Here is a 25,284-nt window from a genome sequence, read left to right as displayed (position 1 = left end):
CAAGGCCGCGGGAGCGTGGGAGGGGAGTCGGGGGAGCCCGCCCTGGGCTTCATTCTGTTTTTCTGACACTTTCCTGGTACTAGTGGGGTCCTGACTACCTCTCCGCTTACTCGCTGTGTTCTAGCCTTTCTGCTCGTGAGTTCCAGGCTCAGGGTCTCTGCTTGGATGCTCTTCCCCAGATGGCCTCTTTTCTCCTGGTCACAGCTCAAATGTCATCTGCTCAAACGGTCTCCCTCACGCTCAGTCTAAAGTCCTTCCCCCTCAGTCACCATTTCACCAGCCTGTTTTTTTCTTTCTAATGCAGTATGTGAAATTATTTTTATTTGTCCGCTGACTCTTCCCCCGAAAGCTCAGCTCTGTGAAAGCACTGACCCTGCCTACTTTGTTCTCTGGAGGACCCCAGCAACTAACAGAAGGCTCCCTGCAGCTGGTGCTCAAGATTTTTTTTTTCCTTTTTGAATCTGATGAATGAGTTAGTATCTCAGGTAAAAAGCAGATGCTAACAGCCTTGGGCAATCCAGCTAGGAAGGGCACGTGGCCACGTGGAAGCAAGGTGGACCTGTGGGCACAGGAAGACAGACACCAGGAAACCATTACTTTCGTGTGAATGCAGAAAGAAAGAGTAAAGCTCAGACTTCATATCATTCCAATTCATATTCAGCCAGTGTTTATTAAGAGCCTAATATACGCCAGACACTTTACATGCTGATCACATTTAATCCTCACAACTGCCTTGTAAGGGAGGTATCATCAGTGCCATTTGAGCGAATGAAAATCTGAGGCTCAGAGAGATTCAACAGCTTATCCAAAGTACTCCAGACAATAAGTGCAAAAATAAGAATTTGAATTCACAACTGTTTGATTCCAAATCTGGAACTTGCTGGAACCTCTACCACATACACAGAGCACCACATCCTGAGCTGCTACCTCCTGGACTCCCGTCAGACTGTACCTGACATACGAAGCCAGCCAGGAGGGAGGGGAGTGAGGGAGAAGTTCCCAGAGGTGACCAGTGCCTGGCCCCTTCATAACAGCAGAGGCTAGGGCTCTCCCACAGGGGTTAGGGAGAAGTGTGGAGGGGAGGGGCTTTCCCATAATGCTCCCTCCTCTCAGTGCACCAGTGTGCTATGTTGAGAAATGGGGCAAAAGAACAAACAGTCCCTGCCCCAGAGGGATACAGGCAGCAGCCTTAAAGATCACACAAGATAAAGAGACCTGAATGATGTGCCTTTTGAGGCCCCTCTCAGTGGAGCAGGACTGAGCCAGGGGAATGGGAAAGGAAGGAAAGATGAACCCATCTTGGAGTGTCGTACTTTGGTTGCTAGAGAGCCAACAGTGGAGACTGGAGACGGCAGGCCCCAAGTATGTGCCTCTCATCTAACACCGCCCGTCTTGGCCAGACAGGAAGGCTTCCTATGGAGGTGCTGCCCTGCTCAGTCTGTCTTCTCAGGCTTTTTCCAGGACTTGCGGGTCTCTAGGAAGATCTTGACCAGGGAGAGAAGGATGGGCACAGCCATAGGCAGGAAGAGTGGGATGTAGATGGCAAACTTCTGGTCATCAGGGAAATAAAGGAGGTGGAGGAGTGATGGGTCAAAAAAGGCACGCTCAGAGGATGTCACAGCTTCCTGGCTGGCGACAAAGGCAGATGCCAGGTGCCCAGAGGCCAACTCTTCTGCTGACTTCTGGATTGCAGCTACAGCCCTGTACACCTAGGAAGGAGAAGGAACAAGACGGTATACCAGCAAGTCCTAGGCATTGGTGGGAAGGGAGCTGGGCCTTACTGTGCCTTCCATCTACGGAGGAAGACACTTGAAGTTCATCTGGGATCTCTGGAAGTCTGTCTGAAGGGATATGGTTTATTTTCCAAGGGTCAGCTTGAAAGCTCACACTCTCATCTATACTTCTGCAGGGGAGCTGGTACTGCCGTCTAGAGGAAGCCTGGGAAGATGGCAAGCCCACTCATACCACAGACCTCACAGACTCTCTAACCTCACCACACTCTGGCCCTCTCTGGCTACTCCAGTCCTAAGCCGCAAAATCCATCCCCTGCCTGCTTACCTCAGATGCCACATCATCCTTGATGACAATGTTGCTGATCTTGCCCAGAAGCTGTGCCAGGGAGGTGAGGGTGGTGGTGGCTGTGGCCAGGTTCTCCACTGACCGAGCCCAGAGCAACCGGTCTAACTCCCAGGTCATTAGCCCTTCACTCTTAGGCCCTGAAAGCAGGCATTTTGGAGGCACCTGGGGCTGAGCAATCCCAAAGAGCAACCTGTAGAAACAGCGGAGTAAGATCAAGGTCGCTGAGACCACAAGGTAGGAGAGGATGGCTAAGATTTCTCAAATACCTGTCCTAAGCCAGTGATTTTCAATCTTACCCAGAACCACAGGGGTCAAATGGAAGTACTTCAGGGTTTTGGGGCATAAGTGGCAACACCAAGCAAGTCAGCCGCAAACCCTACTATTCCAACCGGTGTTTCTGCTTTTACCTGTTTCGATATTGTACTTCCAAGATCTTGTTTTTTAAAAAAAGTTCCATGGCTAAAATACTTCTGATAACACCAACTTACTTTAATCCTTTCACCTGCTCTACCCTCTCTTTGAACAAATGGGACCAATGGGACTTAGCATTAAGGGATGATCCAGGACTGCCTTTGCCAAGGCTCATGTGCTGTGCTTCTCTAAGCCTGCATCTGTGACAGACACCGCTAGTCAATCAGAATACTCTTTCCTAATGAGCCCAGATACGGCCTTAGAATCCTCAACACAGAGCCTCAGGCAGCCACTCTCAATCCGTCAGGCAGCACAAGAATTAACAGCTATTGCCTTAAGCAGCCCTAATACCGCCCCATGGACCTGACATTCATGAGTCTATTTTTCTTAGAACTGGTTTTGTCACCTACTAGTCCTTCTTAGAAAAAGGAGGATAGAATCCTTAGAAACCCTTCTTGGTTTCCCTGGGGCTCTGGGCACAGCCAAGATATCCCGCCAGGTAAGATTTGATTTCACTTTGCAACTCCCCTCTGCAGCCGAGGAGACTATGTCCCCAAGTGGACCATCCAGGACCTCACCGCAGCTGAGCCAGAAACACCTCCATCACTCGCACCATGTCCACCTCGACTCTCACCGGCAGCGCTGAGGCGTTATAGGCTTTGGAGTCGACATTATATACCTGAAAGGGGGATGCCACAACATCACATCAGGCCATGCACCGCTCTGCCCTAGGCACTCTGGAGAGAAAAGGAAGACATATTCTTTGCTCTTTAGAACCTATAAACCTCATGGTATAGCTAATATTTTTTCAGTACCTGTTACAGGGAGCATTAAATAAATTATCCCAATTACCCCCTTGAAGGTCCTGTAGAACATATTTTTTTATCCCACTGTAGAATTCTCCCCCATGAGAAACTCCCAGTCTAACAAGGGAGACAAGGGCTCCCAGCCTTGCAAGACTCCCACAAATAAGGCCACGATCTATGATGGACACAGAATGATCCTAGGTAAGGGCAAAGGGTCAGAGTGTAGAACACACTGGTGGAAACAAGAGTGGGGTATGCAGAAGAGACGCATGAGCACATGGCACCCTCACCTCCCTGCCTGCCCCTACCCCAGGCTGGGCCATGGAGGACACCAGAAGGAAAACAGAAGGAACACAGTTTCAGGGAACACCTGCCTGTCCCAGAAGCATGGGCTCTGGGGTCTGCATAGTGTGACTATTACCATAATGCCACCCCAGCGGGGACTGTGAAAGGCATTGGTGGCCACTGGAGCGCCATCTTTGTCCTGAATGTACAGTGGGGAGTGGGCAAGCTCAGGAACGTAGAGTAGAAAGTTGAGCACAGGGTACAGGGAAGCAGCGCTGGATCCTGGGGTATAAAGACAGGGAAGGCAGAACATCAAAACCTGCTGGACCTGGACCCAGTCCCAGGTCAGCCGCTAACTTGCTGGTCACTCACTCTGGGACTGATTCCCCAACTAACAATCACTAGGATATCCTCCTGTCCTTGCTTTCTATAGTAAAGGGCTTCAGAATGTTCTCCGAGATGTGCCACACAGATGGAAACATAGTCCATAGCACCAAAACACCCCAGAATCTCCCTCCTCAAAGGCCCCTTGAGTGTCTAAGGCAGCTTTCTTGGCCACTGCCACAATGTACCCATGTTACTACAGATAGTTTTATGCAAACCAGAAATCTGACTTGATGTCAGTTCCCTGCTTAACATCCTTCAATGGCTAGCCACCATAACAGGTTAAAGTTCGAACTCCTTAACATGGTCCTTTATGATCTGGCCCCTGCCTGCCTTACCAGCTTTATCTTTGGTCATCACTCACATTTCGGCCTCACTAAACTACTCTGAGCTTCCTAAATGCCTATGCTTTCTCACTCTTCTGCATCTAAGCTCACAGTTCCCTTTGCCTAAACTGCCCTTCTTTTCTGTACTCAGCACTGTCATAAGGTAGGCCCTCAGCCAATGTTTGCTGAATAAATAAATGAATGGAGGAATTTTCTAAGACCTCGCATGCCACCCCCTCACAGTCCTCGGGCCACACTAGCTTGCCTGTGGTATCTGAGATTCCACAATTAGACATACTCACTTTGGTTTGCCTGTGTTCCAGTTCTTAGTCACACCTCCTCTTCCTAGTTTCTACCCCAAAAATGAAAAACTATAATACTAGCTTCAAGGTTATTCAACCTCAATCAGCAGAACTGTCCATCCAAATTCTGCCCTCATGTACTTTTGCTGTTGTCTTTCCTATGTGTGTGACTACCTCTCTCCTAGATGGCTTTTAGGGAGATAGACACAGCCTAGCCATTCATTTGTAAAAAGTGCTGGGAATCATGTTTAATAAATGCTTTTGGATATGATAGTGTGAAGACGGAGATATCAACAGAGCATCATGAAAAAGGAACCTAGGGCTCAGGCATGGTGGCTCACGCCTATAATCCCAGCATTTTAGAAGGCTGGGGTGGAAAGATCACTTGAGGCTGGGAGTTTAAGACCAGCATGGGCAACACAGTGAGACCCTGTCTCTACAAAACTTTTTGAGAATTAGCCAAGTGTAGGGGCACATTCCTGCAGTTCTAGCTACTCAAGAAGCTGAGGTGGGAGGACGAATGAGTCCAGGAGCTGGAGGCTGCAGTGAGCTCTGACTGTGCCACTCCACCCCAGACTGGGCAACAAGGTAAGACCTTGTCTCAAAAAAGAAAAAAAGGAGCTTCCATCTCCCCAGTCTCCTCAGACCAACCCAACCTGGGAACCATCACTATATACAATCCACCTCCAACCCCCACCCCTCACCCGGCTAAGCCATCAGGGTCCCTCTGTAGCCTGGCAGAAAGGAAACACCCTCATCCTTAGGTGCTCACCCAACCGGGACTCCACTGGGTTGATGACATGGGGGAGGTTGTGCATGTCCAAATAGTAGCTGGAGGAAGCTGAGTCAAAGCGGGGGTTCACTCCCAACATTGCATAGTAAAGAATCTGTAGAGCAAAGAGGGAGTGGTTCCTTTATCTAGATTCATATTCTACTTTCTCCCAAAAAAGATTTGAGGTGCCTTAAAAAGATACAATCAGGACAAGACAACATAAAAGAGACAAAATCAGGGTTGAAAGAAAATGGGTGCAGAAGAAAATAGCAAAGCCAAGGGTAAAGTGAATACCCTAAATATATGCTTTGAACACCACATATTTTACCAGGTTTCCTAAGAGTCTATACAAAGAGGGAAACAGAAAAGCATAATTCAGTGTCTACAAGATCAAATCAAGCCAGTTATTCAGAAGCAATTACTCCCAATACCAAGACCTGACAAATTCTCCCATGTGTTTTCCCTACAAGGACATAATGTGACATAGAGTCACATCTTTTTTTTTTTTTTTTTTTTTTGAGACAGAGTCTCGCATTGTCACCCAGGCTGCAGTACAATGGCACAATCTCAGCTCACTGCAATCTCTGCCTCCTGGGTTCAAGCAATTCTCCTGCCCCAGCCTCCCGAGTAGCTGGGACTACAGGCATGTGCCACCACTTCCAGATAATTTTTTTTATATTTTTAGTAGAGATGGGGTTTCACCATGTTGGCCAGGATGGTCTTGATCTCCTGACCTTGTGATCCACCCACCTTGGCCTCCCAAAGTGCTGGATTGCAGGCGTGAGCCACCACACCCAGTCTTTTTTTTTTTTTTTGAGATGGAGTCTCACTCTGTCACCAGGCTGGAGTGCAGTGGTGTAATCTCAGCTCACTGCAACCTCCGCCTCCCCGGTTTAAGGGATTCTTCTTCCTCAGCCTCCCAAATAGCTGGGACTACAGGCATGTGCCACTACGCCCAGCTAATTTTTGTATTTTTAGTAGAGATGGGGTTTCACCATGTTAGCCAGGCTGGTCTTGATCTCCTGACCTCGTGATACGCCCGCCTCAGCCTCCCAAAGTGCTGGATTACAGGCGGGAGCCACCGCACCCAGTCCTTCACATCTTTATTGTTACTACAATAACAAATTTCAGGAAGCTTTTTTCTGAAAACTAAATGCCTTAAGAATGGCTCATGGCAGTAATATCTAAGCACGACTGGTGAGTACGGGTCTAGACGGAGCCATAGGAAGGTGGTTTGTTAACAAGCACTGACAAACTCCCTCAACTGGATGCTACAGAGGGAAAGATACCAGAATCTGCCCTCAACGGATGGATGGACACAGACAAGGGCACACATACACCCCACTACCCGCCCTTATGACACTCACATACATATACACACAGGAAATTCCTAGCAAATCAGCAAGCTCTAAGAGATGGAAGAACAGACTACACTTGTAAATAGGTAGAGAAGTTGAAAAGGACTCCTCAACTTGCTCCCGGTCTCACCTGAGAGTCCACAGAGAAGTTGCCGGCAGCACTGAGGGCATTCAGGAAAGGTTGCACATAGCGCCGGACAGCCCCCTCGATGTCCCAGTGGACGTCATGGGACTTGGGGTCTGGGTTGAGTAAACTGAAGGTGATCTCATAGCCTGAAGAAACAGGAGTCAGGAAAGTCAGAGGCTCCTGAGGACCAAAGAAGAGGGGCAGCCTGTACTCCCAGCTGAGCTGAACTTGTTTCTCTTCTGGATGGGGCTGGTTTCTATCATGGAGCCAAAAGGAGGACAAAACTGGGATGAGGAACACTGAGTAAGAAAAAGCTGCTAGGTGCTGTGGCTCACACCTGTAATCGCAGCATTTTGGGAGACTGAAGCAGGCAGATCACTTGAGGCCAGGAGTTCGAGACCAGCCTGGCCATCACAGAGAAACCCCATCTTTACTAAAAATATAATTATTGACTGGGTACAGTGGCTTACACTGTAATCCCAGCACTTCGGGAGGCTGTGGCAGGCAAATCACTTGAAGTCAGGAGTTCAAGACTAGCCTGGTCAACGTGGTGAAATCCTGTCTCTACTAAAAATACAAAAATTAGCTAGGCATGGTGGTGGGCACCTGTAATCCCAACTACTCAGGAGGCTGAGGCAAGGGACTCACTTGAACCTGGGATGCAGAGGTTGCAGTGAGCTGAGATGGTGTCACTGCACTCCAGCCTGCATGACAGAAAGAGGCTCTGTCTCAGCCGGGCGTGGTGGCCCACGCCTGTAATCCAAGCACTTTGGAGGCCAAGGCGGATGGATCATCTGATGTCAGGAGTTCAAGACCAGCCTGACCAACATGGTGAAACCCCGTCTTTAAAATAAATAAATAAATAAAAATAAAAATAAAAAAGAAAGAGGCTCTATCTCAAAATAAAATAAAATACGAATACAAAAATTAGCCAGGCATGGTGGCATGCACCTGTAATTCTAGCTACTCAGGAAGCTGAGGAATGAAAATCACTTGAACTTGGGAAGCAGAGGTTGTGGTAAGCAGAGATCATGCCACTGCACTCCAGTCTGGGTGATGGAGCAAGACTCTGTCTCAAAAAAGAAAATAAATAAAATAAGTAAGAAAAAAATTGACACTAGAGAAGAAAAGGAGAAAGAAGTTCTCTGCAGATTTTCCTCCTGCCCAATGTAATTAATTTCCTCTCTCTTCCTGTGGCAAAGCCTGATGCCCTACCCAAGCTGGACTTGAGAGGCCGCCTCTTCTCAGCGCTCCACTTGTCCTCTGGAAGGTGGTCAGCCAGAGCAGCAGCAAGCACATCCTCAGTCAAAGACATGGCCTGGGCCACCTGGACTATGCGGCGCCCAATGATGTTAAAGGCCTCCCGGTGCATCATCCCCCGCACCACTGCTGTCCTCTTGGGTCCAATGTAGCTCATCCTGTCCTGTGGGGGTGAATGAGGGACAGAATGCCCATGGCTCAGAAAAGAAAGCCGAAAAGCACCCTGGCTCTTACAGTTGAGAATCTGGCCTTCTCCACTGACCAACAGGTGTGCACCTCTCTTGAGATTCAGTGAGCTATGAACTCAGCAGTTCTGAGCTATGAATATATATTGAGAGTTTCCATGTGTTTCTGTTCCCTTCTCTTTCCCAGTAGACATGGATCCAGGCAGCATCCAACTCTTCAGGGGCTGGTAAAATGGTGAAATGGAAACTAAGAGATGGCATGTTGAGCAAGAAAAGCAGAATAAACAGCCAACTGGAGAGTCCGACATAAAAACGGCACATGGCAAAGAAACAAGTATTCACAATAGTATTATTTCTAGCAATAAAACCTAGAAATAATCCAAATGTCCATTAGCAACAGAATGAGTAAATTATGTTTATGTTTATGCAATGATACATACATTCAACTACATAATTATGGATGATTCTCTCAACTATAAATGTTGAACAAAATAAAAGTTGCAGAGGAACATGTGCTGTATTCCACCATTTATATAAATTCAGAAATGTAAAATTAAATACATTGTTTATAGAGACACAACATATGTGATCAAACTCTAAGGAAAGGCAAAAATTATATACACAAAATATGGTCGCCTTGGGCTAAAAGGGAATGGAGTATATTCACGGAGATCCACACTGTGCTACTACACTGTAGTTTGTAAGCTGGGGTGGGGATGGGGATGTTCATTAAAATTTTTAGTCTTTTTACAAAAATTAAATGTTTGATCATAAATTTTTTTTTCGAAACGGAGTCTCACTCTGTCACCCAGGCTGGAGTGCAGTGGCACTATCTCACCTCACTGCAACCTCCATCTCCTGGGTTCAGGCGATTCTCCTGCCTCGGCCTCCCAAGTGGCTGGGACTACAGGCGCCCACCACCACGCCTGGCTAATTTTTGTATTTTTAGTAGAGACAGGGTTTTGCCATGTTGGCCAGGCTGGTCTCAAACTCCTGACCTCAGGTGATCCACCCACCTCAGCCTTCCAAAGCGCTGGGATTACAGGTATGCAACACCGCACCCGGCCAATTCTTTTATTTTTAGTAGAGACAGGGAGTACAGTGACATAATACTAGCTCTCTGCAATCTCCACCTCCCGGGCTTAAGCGATCCCCCTGCCTCAGCCTCCAAAAATCACATCCAGCTAATTTTTTTAATTTTTTGTAGAGACAGGGTTTTGCCATGCTGCCCAGGCTGGTCTCGAACTTCTGAAGCAAATTGCCCGTCTCAGCCTCCCAAAGTGCTGAGATTACAGTGTGAGCCACCAGACCCAGCCAGCATTCTTTATTAAATTATTTGGAGTTTTCTGTAGCAAATGGAAAAAATGAGTAGCAATGGTGCAAGAAGGAGGTGACCCAGGAGGTCACAAGCTGAAGGGATAAGGCAAAGCCACGGCCTCTTTGTTACCCTACCTGGGGAAGAAGTGAGGAGTGTTCAGAGATCACGTACACAGTCAGGGAGCCCTCTGCTTGTTCCTGAGGCTCATCCAACATGGCTTCTGCCTCTGGGGACAAGAACAGGTGGTGCACCAAGAGCAAAACACCATCCCATCTCCCCCCACTCCCCACAGAATGCCTCACCCACCCCTTCACTCACATTCAGCTGACACAGTGGTCAGGCTTGGGTAAGGCAATCAATCTCTGTGGCCCTCAGGGGACCGGGTTGAATCCCACAGTACCTCATTCCCAGCATTCCCAGAGAGGTTTTGGAGGTAAGACAAAGTATGGGAACTAGGCACTTAAAGATCAGAAGGAAAAAGGGGGCTTCACATTAAAATGGTGTGCTCATCCCTTCCCATACCTTGCACACTGCCCGATGACAGGGCCTCCTCCTCATAGTCCAATGCCCTCCGATAGGCCTTCTGGAAACGACATTTGATTTTCATTTTATCTAGGAGGGAAAGGAAGTAGCACGATGAAAAAGGCAAGCATCAGGCTTCTGCCCACCTTCCCAGCCCTAACACCATCCAGCATCTGGGACATGAGATGGTTGTTTGCCAAAAAAGTCCAAGCAGCTACAGCCAACTCTAATGATTTCTGGATAGATGATAACAAACACATGATACCCGTTTCTCCCATCTGCCTCAGCTCTTGCCTTCGCCTCTGCACACACTGGTCCTTCAGCTTCAAGTGTCTTCTCAATGTGAAATCTATTTCAATAGTCACTATATTAATAGGTAAAAGGAGAAAAACCATATGGGCCTTCCAATCACTGCCCCAAAATAATTAAAATTCAGTGAACATTCAGGAGTTTGAGACCAGCCTGGCCAACATGATGAAACCCCAATCTCTACTAAAAATACAAAAAATTAGCCCGGTATAGTGGCAGATGCCTGTAATCCCAGCTACTCGGGAGGCTAAGGCAGGAGAATCACTTGAACCTAGAAAGCAGAGGTTGCAGTGAGCCAAGATCACACCACTGCACTCCAGCCTGGGCAACAACAGTGAAACTCCATCTCAAAAAAAAAAAAAAAAATTAGCCAGGTATGGTGGTGCACGTCTGTAGTCCCATACTTGGGAGGTTGAGGGGGGAAGATGACTTGAGCCTGCGAGGCGGAGGTTGCAGTGACCCGAGGTCGTGCCACTGCACTCCAGTCAGGGCAGTAGAGCCAGACCTTGTCTCTAAAAAATAAAAAATAGGCCAGGCACTGTGGCTAATGACTGTAAATCCAGCACTTTGGAAGGCCAAGGCGGGCAGATCACAAGGTTAGGAGTTTGAGACCAGCCTGGCCAATATGGTAAAACCCCGTCTCTATTAAAAATACAAAAATTGGCTGGCTGCAGTGGCTCACGCCTGTAATCCCAACACTTTGGGAGGCCGAGGTGGGTGGATCACCTGAGGTCGGGAGTTCAAGGCCAGCCTAACAAACATGGAGAAACTCCATCTCTACTAAAAACATAAAAATTAGCCACGTCTGGTGGCGTGTGCCTGTAATCCCAGCTACTCGGGGGGGGGCTGAGGCAGGAGGATCACTTGAACCTGGGAGGCAGAGGTTGCAGTGAGCTGAGATCGTGCCATTGCACTCCAGCCTGGGCAAAAAGAGCAAAACTCCATCTCAAAAAAAGAAAGAAAACATTCCTCTTTTCCTTATAAAAGAATTTTATAAGATCATATATTTCTTCCAGGAAGAAGAAATGACAGAATTGTAAAAATCTCTAATTTGGCCGGGCGTGATGGCTCATGCCTGTAATTCTAGCACTTTAGGGATCAAGGTGGGAAGATTGCTTAAGCCCAGGACTTTGAGATCAGCTTGGGGAACACAGTGAGACCCTGTCTCTACAAAAAATTTAAAAATTAGCTGGGGTCAGGTGCAGTGGCTCGTGCCTGTAATCCCAGCACTTTGGCAGACCAAGGCTGGTGAATTGCTTGAGGCCAGAAGTTCGAGACCAGTCTGGCCAACATGGTGAAACCTCGTCTCTACTAAAATTACAAAAATTAGCCTGGCATAGTGGTGCACACCTGTAATCCCAGCTATGTCAGGAGGCTGAGGCATGAGAATTGCTTGAACCCAGGAGGCAGAGGTTGCAGTGAGCCAAGATTGAGCCACTGAACTCCAACCTGGGTGACAGGGTGAGACTCTTGTCTCAAAAAAAAAAAAAAAAAAAAAGAATTAGCTGGGCACAGTGGCACATTCCTGTAGTCCCTGGAATAAACCATCCCAGCTATTTGGGAGCCTGAGGTGAGAGGATCGCTTGAACCCAGGAGTTCAAGGTTACAGTGAGCTATGATAGGGCCATTGTACTTCAGCCTGAGTGTCAGACCCTATCTCAAAAAAAAAAAAAAGACCCTTTCTCTACTTTTTCTTTTTTTTTTTTTGAGGAGTCTGGCTCTGTCACCTAGACTAGAGTGCAGTAGTGCCATCCCAGCTCACTACAACCTCCACCTCCCAGGTACCAGCGATTCTCCTCTCTCAGCCTCCCAAGTAGCTGGGATTACAGGCATGCACTACCACACCCAGCTAATTTTTGTATTTTTAGTATAGACAGGATTTTGCCAAGTTGACCAGGCTGGTCTTGAACTCCTGACCTCAAGTGATCTACCCACCTCAGCCTCCCAAAGTGCTGGGATTACAGGTGTGAGCCACCAAACACCCTGCCTACATTTTTTTTTTTTTTTTGATACAGAGTCTCGCTCTGTCTCCCAGGCTGGAATGTAGTGGCGTAGTCTTGGCTCAATGCAACCTCTACCTACCAGGTTAAAGCAATTCTCCCGCCTTGGACTCCAGAGTAGCTAGGACAAAAGGCACACACCAGCACACCCAGCAAATTTTTGTATTTTTAGTGGAGATGGGGTTTCACCACATTGCCCAGACTGGTCTCAAACTCCTGACCTCAAGTGATCCACCACCTTGGCCTCCCAAAGTTCTGGGATTACAGGCATAAGCTGCTGTGCCCAGCCTAATTTTTTTTTTTTTTTTTTAATTAGCCAGGCATGGTGATACATGCCAGTAGTCCTAGCTACTTGGAAGGCTGAGGTGGGAGGATTTGATTGAGCCTAGGAGTTCAAGGCTGCAGTGAGCTATGATTGAGTCACTGCACTGCAGTCTGGGTGACAGAGTAAGACCTTGTCTCTAAAAAAAAAAAAAAAATTTTTTAAAAAGCACTATCTTGTGGCTGCTAACAAAATGGATTCCATGATCAAATAGATGCTAAAAATATCATGTGAAAGGTTGATGGGGAACTCTAAAATATAGAGATCATGCTGACAATACCTGAACTCACTGCATAATCTTTGCATCACTCAAAATGGAATAACCAGCCATTAATGCTTCATGATGTAACACAATAGGAAGTACACTGCACCAACTACAATGCATTCTCATCCAAAAAATTGAACCTGGCTTTAATCAAACTGCTAGATCTACCAGTTTATAAGAAATACGGATGTTAGAGGAATGAGTTAAATGAAATCGTGAGGAAGCTACTTGCCAAATCCCAAATGTGAGATGTTCTATAAAACAAATGACCTGGTTTCTCCAACAAATCAATGGTGTGAAAGAAATGTATGGGGGAAGAGTGGGGGGAACTGACATAAAATAATAGTGACAAAAAGACAAATGCAATTTATTGATCCTGATGGAATAAACCATCTGTGAAAGGATATCTTAGACATAGCTGGAGAGATCTAAATACAGACTGAGAATTAGGTAAGGAATCACTGCTAACTTGGTTAGGTGTGATAATGATAGTCATGTTTAAAAAAGAAACAAAACTCTTCAATCTAGACTAGAAAACAAAACCCTTCTCATCTAGACTAGAAGTTTAGAATGCAAATTCTCACAATGACCTACCAGGCCCTAAGTGATTAAGCCCCCTTCTACTGCTCTGGTTTTATTTCTTTTCCTCTTTCTGTCTTCCTCATTCACCCCAGTGAAGCCACAAGGAGATTCTCACTGCTCCTGAAAAGTACAAAACCTGCTCTTAACTCAGGGCCTTAGACTTGCTCTTCCCTCTGCCATGATGCTCTTCCCCCAGATATGTACACAGTCTGTTCCCTCATCTTTTAGGCCTTTACTCGAATGTCCTCTTTTCAATGAGGCCCTCCTTGTCCACTCTATCTAAAACTGCAATCCCCACCCATTCCTCAAGAAAATTCCCTTTCCTCCTGTCCTGCTCCATTTTTCTTTTTTCCTTTTTTCTTTTTTTTTGAGACACAGTCTCGCTCTGTCACCAGGCTGGAGTGCAGTGACGCAATCTTGGCTCACTGCAACCTCCACCTCCCAGGTTCAAGCAATTCTCCTACCTCAGCCTCCCAAGTATATAATTTTTTGTATTTTTAGTAGAGATGGGGTTTCACCATGTTGGCCAGGATGGTCTCAATCTCTTGACCTCGTGATCTGCCCATCTCAGCCTCCCAAAGTGCTGAGATTACAGGCGTGAGCCACCAGGCCCAGTCCTCTATCTTTCTTCTATCACCATCTAACATACATTTGACTTACTTTTTTTGTGTGTGTGTGTTTTGTTTTTTTGTTGTTTTTTTTTTTTTTTTTTTTTTTTTTGCGATGGGGTTTCACTCTTGTTACCCAGGCTGGAGTGCAATGGCGCGATCTCGGCTCACCGCAACCTCCGCCTCCTGGGTTCAGGCAATTCTCCTGCCTCAGCCTCCTGAGTAGCTGGGATTACAGGCACACGCCACCATGCCCAGCTGAATTTTTGTATTTTTAGCAGAGACAGGGTTTCACCATGTTGACCAGGATGGTCTCGATCTCTTGACCTCGTGATCCACCCGCCTCGGCCTCCCAAAGTGCTGGGATTACAGGCTTGAGCCACCGCGCCCGGCCTGTGTTTTTTTTTTTTAATTGAGACAGAGTCTCTGTTGCCCAGAGTGCAGTGGTGCGATCTTGGCTCACTGTAACATCTGCCTCACAGGTTCATGGGATTCCCCTGCCTCAGTCTCCCAAGTAGCTGGGATTACAGGCACCTGCTACCATGTCCGGCTAATTTTTGTATTTTTAGTTAAGATGAGGTTTCACCATGTTAGCCGGGCTGGTCTCAAACTCCTGATCTCAAGTGTTCTGCCCGCCTCAGCCTCCCAAAGTGCTGGGATTACAGGCATGAGCCACCACGTCCCGCTTTACTTGTCTTTTTTAATGTCTGTCTTCTTCTTGTATGTTTTGTTCACTTCTACACCTCTAGTAACTAGAACTGTATCTGACATAGGTATTCAATAAATATTTGTTGATTAAATGAACAACCCTATTACTACTTCTGACTAACAGATGAGGAAACCAAGGTTCAGAGAAGTTAACAACCTTACTCAAATTTACACAAATAAGTAGCAGAATGAGGCTTGAATCCAGTTCCCTGATCCCCAATTCCATACTCCTGGTCACTCTTTATATGTGTTGCCTATACTGTCTTTACAGTATACCCATATTACTGAACACTGTGTCATCAAATATGAAGAAATCCATGATAAACTGAAAACAATCAAATTTCAAACTAATTTGTGAGGAATAGTCCAACTTTTATTTAGAAAACAAGAAGTTTGGCTGGGCGCGGTGGCTCACACCTGTAATCCCAGCACTTTGGGAGGCCAAGGCAGGCAGATCACAAGGTCAGAAGTTCCAGACCATGCTGGCTAACACCGTGAAACCCTGTCTCTACTAAAAATACAAAAAATTAGCCAGGCGTGGTGGTGTGTACCTGTAGTCCCAGCTACTCGGGAGGCTGAGGCAGAAGAATCACTTTAACTTGGGAGGTAGAGGTTGCAGTGAGCCAGGATCACGCCACTGCACACCAGCCTGTGCGACAGAGAGAGACTCCGCCTCAAAAAGAAAAAAAAAAAGAAAGAAAACAAGAAGTTTGGCCAGGCACGATGGCTCACATCTGTAATCCCAGCACTTTGGGAGGCCAAGGCAAGTGGATCACCTGAAGTCAGGAGTTCAAGAGCAGCCTGGCCAACATGACAAAACCCTATCTCTACTAAAAATACAAAAAACTAGCTGGGCGTGGTGGCAGTCGCCTGTAATCCCAGCTACGCTGGAGGCTGAGGCAAGACAATCACTTGAACCAGGAGGCAGAGGTTGTAGCAAGCTGACATTCCGCCATTGCACTCCAGCTGGGCAACAAGAGCAAAACTTCATCTCAAAAAAAAAAAAAAAAAGTCTGTTTATGTACAGAGGCTGAGGCTGAACCATACAAAATATGATTACTTTTACACTTTTTTTCTGTCTTTTTGCTTTTTTCCTTTTTGTGGAGAACGGGGCCTTGCTATATTGCCCAGGCAGGTCTTGAACTCCTGGGCTCAAGCTATCCTCTGCCTCTGTCTCCCTAAGAGCTGGGATTACAGGTGTGAGCCACAGCACCCAGCAAAATATGACTACTTTTTAAAAAATGTTTCAACCAGCCGGGTTCAGTGGTTCACACTTGTAATCCCAATACTTTGGGAGGCTGATCACTTGAGCCCAGGAACTCGAGACCAGCCTGGGTAACATGGTGAAACACTGCCTCTACTAAAAATACCAAAACAGGGCCGGGTGTGGTGGCTCATGCCTGTAATCCCAACACTGTAGGAGGCCAAGGCGGGCGGATCACAAGGTCAAGAGATTGAGACCATCCTGGTCAACATGGTGAAACCTGTCTCTACTAAAAATACTAAAATTAGCTGGGCATGGTGGCACATGCCTGTAGTCACAGCTACTCGGGAGGCTGAGGCAGGAGAATTGCTTGAACCCAGGAGGCAAAGGTTTTGGTGAGCCGAGATCACGCCATTGCACTCCAGCTTGGGCAAGAAGAGTGAAACTCCGTCTCAAAAATAAAATAAAATAAAATATGTATATAAAAAATGTTTTGAAATACCAAAACAAATTAGCCAGGTGTGATGGCATGTGGCTGTGGTCTCACAATACATGGGAAGGGTGGGCTGAGGTGGGAGGATTGCTTGAGTCCAATAGGTCAAGGTTGCAGTCGGCCCTGGTCGTGCCACCACAGTCTAGCCTGGGCAACAAAGAGAGACCCTGTCTCAAAAAAGAAAGAATGTTTTCTTTTTTTTTGAGACAGAGTTTCGCTCTTGTTACCCAGGCTGGAGTGCAATGGCGTACTCACCGCAATCTCCGCCTCCTGGGTTCAGGCAATTCTCCTGCCTCAGCCTCTTGAGTAGCTGGGATTACAGGCATGCGCCACCATGCCCAGCTAATGTTTTGTATTTTTGGTAGAGACGGGGTTTCACCATGTTGACCAGGATGGTCTTGATCTCTTGACCTCGTGATCCACCCACCTCAGTGTCCCAAAGTGCTGGGATTACAGGCGTGAGCCACCGCGCCCAGCCCCTAGAAAGAACGTTTTCACCAAGGCTAAAGAACTAAAATGTAAATGGCACACAGGTGTCTCATGCTTTAGACTCCATCCACAACTCTAGTCATTCCCAGTCTTTCACTACACGTTCCAGTAAGGCAAAACTGCTCATAGCCCCCAAGTGTACTGATTCACCCTGCCACACGTTCACACAGGAGTATAGTTTGTTGGTTAAAAGCCTGAACACTGGAATCAGGCCTGGATTTAAATCCCAGTTCCATCTCTTGCTAGCTGTGTGATCTTGGACAAGTTAAATTCTCGAAGCCTCAGTTGCTTCATTTATAAAATGGTGATCATATCATTAGAAAGGATCAGATCAGGCAACATGTATAAAGTGCTTTACCTAGTTTTTGGCACAGAGCAAGCAACAACTATTAGCTATCCTTACACTGTCTCATGCTATTCACTCTGCCTGAAATTCTCCCTCTCCCTTTCCCATTTAACCTGAATTCCTACACATCCTTTAAAAATCCAACTTAAAATTTACATCTCTCAAAACTTTCTCTGCCTTTCTTTCCTCTCAGATGGTTAATACTCTTTATTAAGTGCAACCCCTGTTTTTTGCATACTTCTACTGCAATTTATTTTATCTTTCTCACCTACCTATGAATGTCTTGAAATCGTTATCAATTTCTTATTCATTCCCAAATTCCCGGTAACTAAAAAAAGTACCTCAGTAGCCGGATGTGGTGGCTCAGGCCTGTAATCTCAGCACTTTGGGAGGCTAAGGTGGGCAGATCACGAGATCAAGAGATCAAAACCATCCTGGCCACCATGGTGAAACCCGGTCTCTATTAAAAATGCAAAAATTAGTTGGGCATGGTGGAGTGCACCTATGGTTCCAGCTACTCAGGAGGCTGAGGGATGAGAATCACTTGAACCCAGGAGGCGGAGGTTGCAGTGAGCCAAGGTCGCATCACTGCACGCCAGCCTGGGCAACAGAGCAAGACTCCATCTCAAAAAAAAAAAAAAAAAAAAAAAAGTACCTCAGTAAAGTGTTTATTATTAAACTGAATAGGGTTTGGGTGCAGTGGCTATCACATGTAATCCCAGCACTTTGGGAGGCCAAGGCAGGAGCATCACCTGAGGTCAGGAGTTCAAGACCACCCGGGCCAACATGGCCAAATACAAAAATTAGCTGGGCGTGGTGGTGCATGCCTGTAATCCCAGCTACTCAGGTGGCTGAGGCAGGAGAATTGCTTGAACCCGGGAGGCAAGGTTGCAGTGAGCTGAGATCGCGCCACTGAACACACGCCTGGGCAACAGAGCTAGACTCCCTCTCAAAAAATAATAAATAAATAAAAGCTGAATAGGGCCTATATGCAAACCCAATTTAATTTCAAACTCTGTGTTCTTTCCACTATATACCACCTCCTCCCCTATACTCTGATGGGCATCAGTTGCTCCTGATTAGGTAGTCTTATGAGTAAAATTGCTATTTAATGACAGTGAATTTAAAGGTAGTTTTTTTTTTTTGACCAAGCACACTGTTCATTCAGAGAGGTCTTTTAGTAGTAAGCTTTTAACTGCCTTTATCGTACACCCACGCTCCTCCCACCCAACTCAGCTCTGGAGTGAACTCAGACGTGAAAGGCATCCCTGACCCTCAGGAACTCACATTTCAGAGGAATCTCTCTTTCATGCACAACGGTGAAGGGCAGCTTCTCCTGGTCGTCCAGGGGCACTGACTCCCGCGTAAACACGACAGTGACAGGCACCATGAGGCGGAGCTGCAGGAAGGGGCATCAGGGCCATCACTGAGTCTCCACCTCGCCGGCGGGCTGTCCCCCGACCGTCCCCCACGGCAGTCTCACCTGCAGGGCATTCAACCCACTGATCTGGGAGTAAGGCAACGAGGCCCGGTAGGTCTCCGTGGTCTTCCACCAGAGCGGCAGTCCCAGCAGGATGGCCACCGCAGCGAAAAAGAGGGCGGCGCGCTTGCCCCGGACCACCTCTAAGGGCATGGGGAACAGACTGAGGCGCTGGAAACCGGCTAGGATGTCAGCCCCCTCCCCGACGCGAAGCCCCGACCACCGGCATCCAGGGGCCAGCGTTCATTGGGATCCCGGTGCGAATGGACCCGGCCCAAGCCTGAAGGCAATGCCATCTGAAAAGACCTCCCGAGCCCCCCGTCCGCGGGACCTCTCGCACACCACAATCCCCATCCCTGCATTCCTCCCTTGGCATCAGCGAGCTGCAAGCTCCCACCCGAAGCCCACCGCACCTAGATCTGTAGCAGCGGCCCCGGCAGCCGCCATGCTGGCTTCCGGCTGCTCCGGCCGCCGGGGGCGGAACTTCGCGACCCTCACCCAATCGGAATCTCCTCAATGAGGGGGCGGTACCGCAGCGCTGATCGGGGCCAATCGAGAGCGGCACTCCAGACCCGCAGGCGGGAGCAAGCCGGCAAGGGATTGGCGGGCTCCGCCGGGAGCCCTGCTGGAGGTCTGAAAGGAGGTCACCCTGACGTCGAGCGGCGGTCGAGGGGCTGTGCGGGTTTCTGCACTGCTAGAACGAAGTCCCCCGCTTCCCTATAGAACACACTCCTAGCCCTGCGATTAAGAGCGCAACCTCTGCAGTAGTTAAATAATAGCTGGGCAACTACAGGCAGCTCCGAAGCTCAATTGTCTCATGTGAAAATGGAGATATTTACTTAAATGAGGCCGTTCTTTAAGGAGCCTGGGACACGGAAAGCCCTCAAAGGTCAGCTGTCACGGTTTTATCATTCTTATCGTAGAGCTCCTCTTGGGGCGCCCTCTCCTCAAGCCTCAAACATGGAGGTAGCAAACTAGTACATTTTAGCATGATTGGCTCTCTTCGCTATTTTAAAATTCATTTTAATTCATTTCCAACTTGGAAAACTCAGGATATTTCACTTCAAAATCTTGAAAATTTATGAGCCCAAACTCTGGATCCTGATCATTGCGGTTCAAATCCTGGCTTCATCACTTACTAGGTGACTGATCTTGAGAGGATCCCTCTGTGTCTTTCTTGGTCTGTTTTCTCTATTAAAATAGGGAGGATAGTAATAGTACCTGCTTTATAGAGTTGTATGAAATGTGTGAATACATATAAAGTGATTAGAACAGGGTTGGTGCCATGCGCAAGCTATTTTTGTTATTATAAGGTCAGGCCACACAGGGTGGAGCATTTGTTGCCTCCCCAGCTGACACAGAACAAACACAGCTTTTTATCTCATCTTTTTATCTGCTTAGGTAGACCCAGGTTCTCAGCCTATCTCACACCCCACCAGTGGTCAAAGTTCAGCACGAGGCCTCATCAGAGCTGTCCTTACCCAGACCCTCAAATTGCCCCCCTTGTACACACTTCTACCCCAAATGAGAATGGGCCATAGCCCTTGGCAGCCTCCTAGATGCCCTGCTCAGCCCTGGCATCTCGCAGAGCCTTCGGAGTTTCCCTCTTTGGGCCGGAGTCGAAGTGCTCCCTCGCCCTTCCTGGTGTGGCTCCCCCTAGCGGAATGTGTCAGGGGCCAGCTGGGCTTAACACTGGAAGATAGGAGAGACTCCCACCCACTCTTATCCCAGCCTGTCCTGCTGCCTCCCTGCTTTGAGCCTTGCACAAATCTGTCTTCAGGAGTTGCCAGTCTGGCCTCACTCCATCCTTCTGTAGCTTCAGCCTAGTGCCACTGATGTGGTAGTGCCTAGAAGACTTGCAGTCTTCCTCATTGCCCCGCTCCAGACCTGGACATCAAGAGAGCAAGAGCCTGAGCTGGGGATGGTAACTGCATGTGCCCTTCCTCCATAAACTCGAAGCCCAGTAAAACTCAAATCCCACCCCTTTCCACCCCCAGAGTCAGAGGACCCAAAGATAGAATTAGCAGAGATCAGAAACTGGGAGGTGGGAATTTGATGTGTAAAACAGACAGGCAAAGTAGCATGTTTTGCTACCATTTATTTGCTGTATAGTATGTACTCAAGGCATGAGTCAGGGCTTCTGTACTACCCCCGATCCCAGGAGAGAGGGCAGGCAAGAAGGAGAACCCAAGGAGAAGCTACCCCATCATGGGAAAATTGTGAGAGCTGGCAGAGTTAGGGGGAGACTCAGCCATCCTGCTTTGACTTCTAGCAATTTCTTCTGCCCTCAGTCATGAGGAGCACCCTATCCTCCCATCCTATGATCCCAGGTGCAGCAATGAGAGAGGGGAAGGGAGGAGAGAAAAGGAAGACAAGCCGGTGCCAGATGAAGGCATCTCTGCTCTGCATAGCTATTTGGCCTTGGCCATGACTACAAGAAAAAGTGAGCGCACATGGCGGGGCCAAGGGCTGTGGGATGAAGTGGATACTCAGTAGGCATGGTTGGCAATGTAGAGGGACTGTGCTGCCGCTCCACCATCTTCTCCACTGCCTTCATACTTGCCCTGGGCTGCAAGCCCATTCACCTGCAAAAGGGAGCATGGAGTAAGCAGGCTGAGCCAGCCCACAGGTGCCAACCCCTGCCCAGGCTATAGTCTCTGGGCACTGTCCACCAGCCACCACCACCTCTAGCTCCCAACCTCAGCCCGCTTGATGAACTCCTCAGTGGCGGCTCCAGCATTGTCCTGTTGCCCTCGCCAGGCATTGAGTGCAGAGGCTTGCAGGGCACGCCCATAGGAGAAGGTAAGCGCCCAGGGCCGGGGAAGGGGGCAGCGGTTGATGGCATTGAGGTTGAGTGATGCCTCCTCTTCGCTCTGGCCCCCAGACAGGAAGGTTACTCCTAGGGTTGAGGAGAGAAACAAACTGACTGGTCACTCCCAATTTTTCCCAGGTAGGGAATCCCTGAAGGCCACAAGAAGGACCAGAAGATGGGCCTTAGGGACAGGAGCAGGTTAAGGAGGTGGGTAGTACCTGGGACAGCTGGGGGCACAGTGCGACGCAGGGCAGTGACAGTTGCCATGGCAATCTCCTCTGGGGTATACTTGATGGGACAAGCATGGCCAGGGGTCACCATGTTGGGCTTGAGCAGGGTCCCCTCCAGGTACACATGATGGTCACTCAGGGCTTTGTACACAGCAGCCAAGACCTGGGTGGGGATTAGAGGAGGTTTACTAAGGGTCTGGGCCCCCACTGGTTACTGCACAATGCTCCGTATCTAGGGGTAGATGGGCACGGACTGTGAGGGCTCAGTGCAGGCTCCGATCACAAGCCTGTGCCAGAATCAAGAGAAAAAGTACTAGGAGAAAGTATGCCTGGATCTAAGCTGGGGGCTCCAGGGAACAGGCACTCCTGCCGAGCTGTTCCTGCAGTATGTTTGTGTGTGAACTTACCTTCTCTGTAACATACTGACAACGTTTGAGGTCGTGGTCTCCATCAGGCAGTATTTCAGGTTCCACAATAGGCACAATGCCATTCTGCAGGCAAGAGCAGAGATGCTTGGGAGGGGCAGTAGGGGAGATAGAGAAAGCCCTGTAACTCTCTCCCCACCAGGTACACAGGGCACTCCCAACACACACACCTGCTGGCAGATACTGGCATAACGGGCCAACACATTGGCATTCTCCAGAATGGCAAGTGCAGAGGGCGTGCGCTCACTGATTTTCAGCACACAGCGCCACTTGGCAAAGTCAGCACCATCCTTCTTGTACTGGGCACAGCGTTCTGAGAGCCCATCCAGCCCTGCAAGCACAGTGCCAACTTCATCACTCTGCCCTTCTTTACCAGCATCAACTATCTGACACCTCTTTGGTCCTCAAGCGCACCCACCCTATACCTTGAGTGGTGGTTTCTCCGTCAGTCCCAGCTAGAGGCACCACACCCTTGTCCACCTATAGGGAAAGCACAAACAGAGGGTTGAATTCAGGCAGGATTCCCCTCGCTACCCCTCCTACACAAGCCTATTTTCACACCCAGCTTCCATTCAGAGCAGGGCTGGGGGCTGCACCTTGATGCCCACGACGATGCCCTTATCCTGGATTGTTCGGACGAAGGGAACACCATTGTCATCTTTCTGGTAGAGGGTCTCATGGAAGAAAATGACACCTCCAATGCACTTCTTCACACGGTCATCAGCACTGAACAGGACCTGGCGGTACAGCCGGCGATTCTCCTCGGTGTTCTCCACCCCAATTTGGCTCAGCCGCTTTGCCATGCTGCCTGGGGGCAAAGAAAGGCAGTGAAAACATCTCCAGGGTCCCCTAGCCACCTGTACCCTACATGGCTACAGATGTTCACCTACCTACAGACTCATCTGCAGCCAGAATCCCTTTGCCCGGAGCTACAATCCGGAGGGCAATGTCAGACAACTCCTTCTTCTGCTCAGCAGAAAGGGCAGGGTATGAGTGAGGCATGGTGACAGCTCCCTGGAGTGGAGACAAGATAAAAAAGCCAGACCTCATCCACTACCTCCTCCACGGCCTCTCCTGGCCAGATGGACCAAATGGCCTCCCCCATCAAACATGGGGCTGGGAACAGGGCAGCAGTCCTTGGCATGAGTCCTGGGCATCAAAGTGGCACCAATCCCTCTGACAGCTAGCAAGCTTAGGGCTCCAGATCCCACATCTCCTTTTGTCCCTGGTGGGCACCCTTCCCAGCCCTGTGGAAAGATGCAGGGTGGGGGTGGGGAGGTGAGCAGCCCCGAAGCCACAGGTCTTTTGATGAATCTGCTGCCCATTCGAGGATGCCAACCCTCCTTTCACTGAACTTGGCCCCTTGTTGAGGTAGGCAGAAGCCCTGGCCTTTCCAGCTTCCCTTTTCTCATCCTCCACAGGAGCCCTAGGGAAAGGGTACTTACTTCCAAGGCTTCAAAATGAGGCAGAAGTACTTATTGCCACACTCTTCTCTCAGCTGCTAAAGGAAAAGGTTGGGAGGAAGAACAGCTAGGGAGTAGGAGTGGCCGCAGCTTCTTCTCTGTACTCCAAACCTGCCTGCCGATGCCTGTTGCCTACTCCCACCCAGTACCGGAGGTTGGCCCCAGTGGGGCTGCAGTGTTGTAGGAAAGACGGCCAGCAGGTCAGCTGCATTAGTGTGTGGAGACAAGGGTTAGTGACACCTAAAGGTCATCTCCGTTCCTCTCTGTGGAGGGAGGGATAGCAATAGCAAGCACTTCAATTCCCCACACTCAGACACCCAGACGGGAGGGCAGAGGACCAATGCTGAAAGGAGTAGAGAGCCTGAGAGAGAGATAAGACTGAGGGGAGATAATGGTGACGCAGGCTAAACAGTCAGTGAGAGACCTAGATCGGGGGCAGAGAAGGCGGGAGAACTGGAGGGAGGACCTAGCCTAGGAGGAGAGGGAGCAGGCAGAGAAGGAAATGCTCTGGATAGGAGAGGCAGACTCCAAGGAAAAATTCAACAAGTAGAGGAGGATTTGGGATTGGAAAAGCTGGGGTCCAGGTGGGAGAGTTGAGGTGGGATAGAACGGGAGAGGTTGAGCCACGGGGTTTCAGGTGCGCGGAAAGGAGCAAAGATGTCAGGAAAGAGTCTAAAGGGCAGGTCCAGGAGCCCCAGGGAGCAGGATGAAGATAGCAGGGGAAGAGCCAAGGAGACGAAGCGGAGATGCTAAGCGGCTCCCGCCTTGCCTGGCCTTACCTGTGCGCAGCCAGTTAGCAGCGGCAGCCACAAGCACCGCTCGGGTTCTGATCGGCAAACAGATGTGGCTGCAGCCCTGGCTCGCTCTGGTAAATGAGGCTGCGGATGCCGCAGAGCTACGTGACTCCTCCGGGGGCGGGGCCTGCCTGCCCCGCCCTGGCCACGCCCCCTCACCAGGACTGGTGTCCGGAGCAAGACCACGCCCACGGAGGCGGGGCGACGAGGTGGAGTGAGTGCCCCGCCCGGCATCTGCGGCTGTTAGGGACTGCCCTTCCACTTTGTGGGGCCTCGCCGCTAGGACCCGAGAGGCTGGAAATGACCTTGCATTCATTTCTGCCACAATCCCTTTAACACGTGCTGGGCACTTGCTGGATGTTGGGGATTAAGATTGGTCCCGTGAAGAGGAGGCACCGAAACATTAACAACAGGTTGGGTAGGTGGGGCAGAGGCATCATCAAGGTGCCCAAGTTCAGAGCAGGAAGTAAGGAACTGAGCTTCTCTGTCCTCACCCTATTTGCCAGGGCATACCCCTGAGGGGGCTGGGGAAAGTAACAGAATGAAGCCATTCTGTTTCCCCCAGGCGGTGAGCCAGGGAACACGCAGTCCGGTGCCCAGAGTTTTGGAGAAAGCAAGG

The 25,284-nt window shown here is 49.0% G+C and overlaps 2 protein-coding genes across 7 annotated transcripts; both read right to left on the bottom strand.

Annotated features, from left to right (window-relative positions):
• Window positions 1–639: 639 nt before the first annotated feature.
• On the bottom strand, window positions 640–20,000 carry PIGS (phosphatidylinositol glycan anchor biosynthesis class S). The gene is made up of 12 exons (XM_032281046.1): window positions 19,355–20,000; window positions 18,945–19,084; window positions 18,749–18,860; window positions 10,136–10,225; window positions 9,748–9,839; window positions 8,066–8,273; window positions 6,854–6,996; window positions 5,366–5,480; window positions 3,718–3,863; window positions 3,069–3,169; window positions 2,059–2,269; window positions 640–1,709 (listed from the first exon to the last, which is right to left on the bottom strand). Exons 1-12 carry the CDS (start codon window positions 19,386–19,388, stop codon window positions 1,434–1,436), a joined length of 1,668 nt encoding a protein of 555 aa, XP_032136937.1. The 5' UTR covers window positions 19,389–20,000; the 3' UTR covers window positions 640–1,433.
• A 1,019-nt stretch (window positions 20,001–21,019) lies between these two features.
• On the bottom strand, window positions 21,020–25,130 carry ALDOC (aldolase, fructose-bisphosphate C). 6 transcript variants are annotated; one of them, XM_032281052.1, is made up of 10 exons: window positions 24,651–24,795; window positions 23,854–23,909; window positions 23,299–23,422; window positions 23,005–23,216; window positions 22,834–22,888; window positions 22,579–22,739; window positions 22,391–22,474; window positions 21,972–22,146; window positions 21,641–21,840; window positions 21,020–21,526 (listed from the first exon to the last, which is right to left on the bottom strand). In XM_032281052.1, exons 3-10 carry the CDS (start codon window positions 23,408–23,410, stop codon window positions 21,431–21,433), a joined length of 1,095 nt encoding a protein of 364 aa, XP_032136943.1. In that variant the 5' UTR covers window positions 23,411–23,422; window positions 23,854–23,909; window positions 24,651–24,795; the 3' UTR covers window positions 21,020–21,430. The 6 variants fall into 6 exon arrangements, with proteins under 6 accessions (XP_032136943.1, XP_032136944.1, XP_032136941.1 ...); XM_032281053.1 differs by having other exon boundaries at window positions 23,854–23,906; window positions 24,651–24,745; XM_032281050.1 differs by having other exon boundaries at window positions 23,299–23,434; window positions 23,851–23,909; window positions 24,651–24,724.
• Between the last annotated feature and the right edge of the window lie 154 nt (window positions 25,131–25,284).

Source organism: Sapajus apella, unplaced genomic scaffold (genome assembly GCF_009761245.1).
Source record: "Sapajus apella isolate SASKATOON/1434 unplaced genomic scaffold, GSC_monkey_1.0 scaffold12, whole genome shotgun sequence".
NCBI lineage: Eukaryota > Metazoa > Chordata > Mammalia > Primates > Cebidae > Sapajus > Sapajus apella.
The sequence above is the reverse complement of the archived record's forward strand: the minus strand, read 5'-3'. Positions and strand labels throughout refer to the sequence as shown.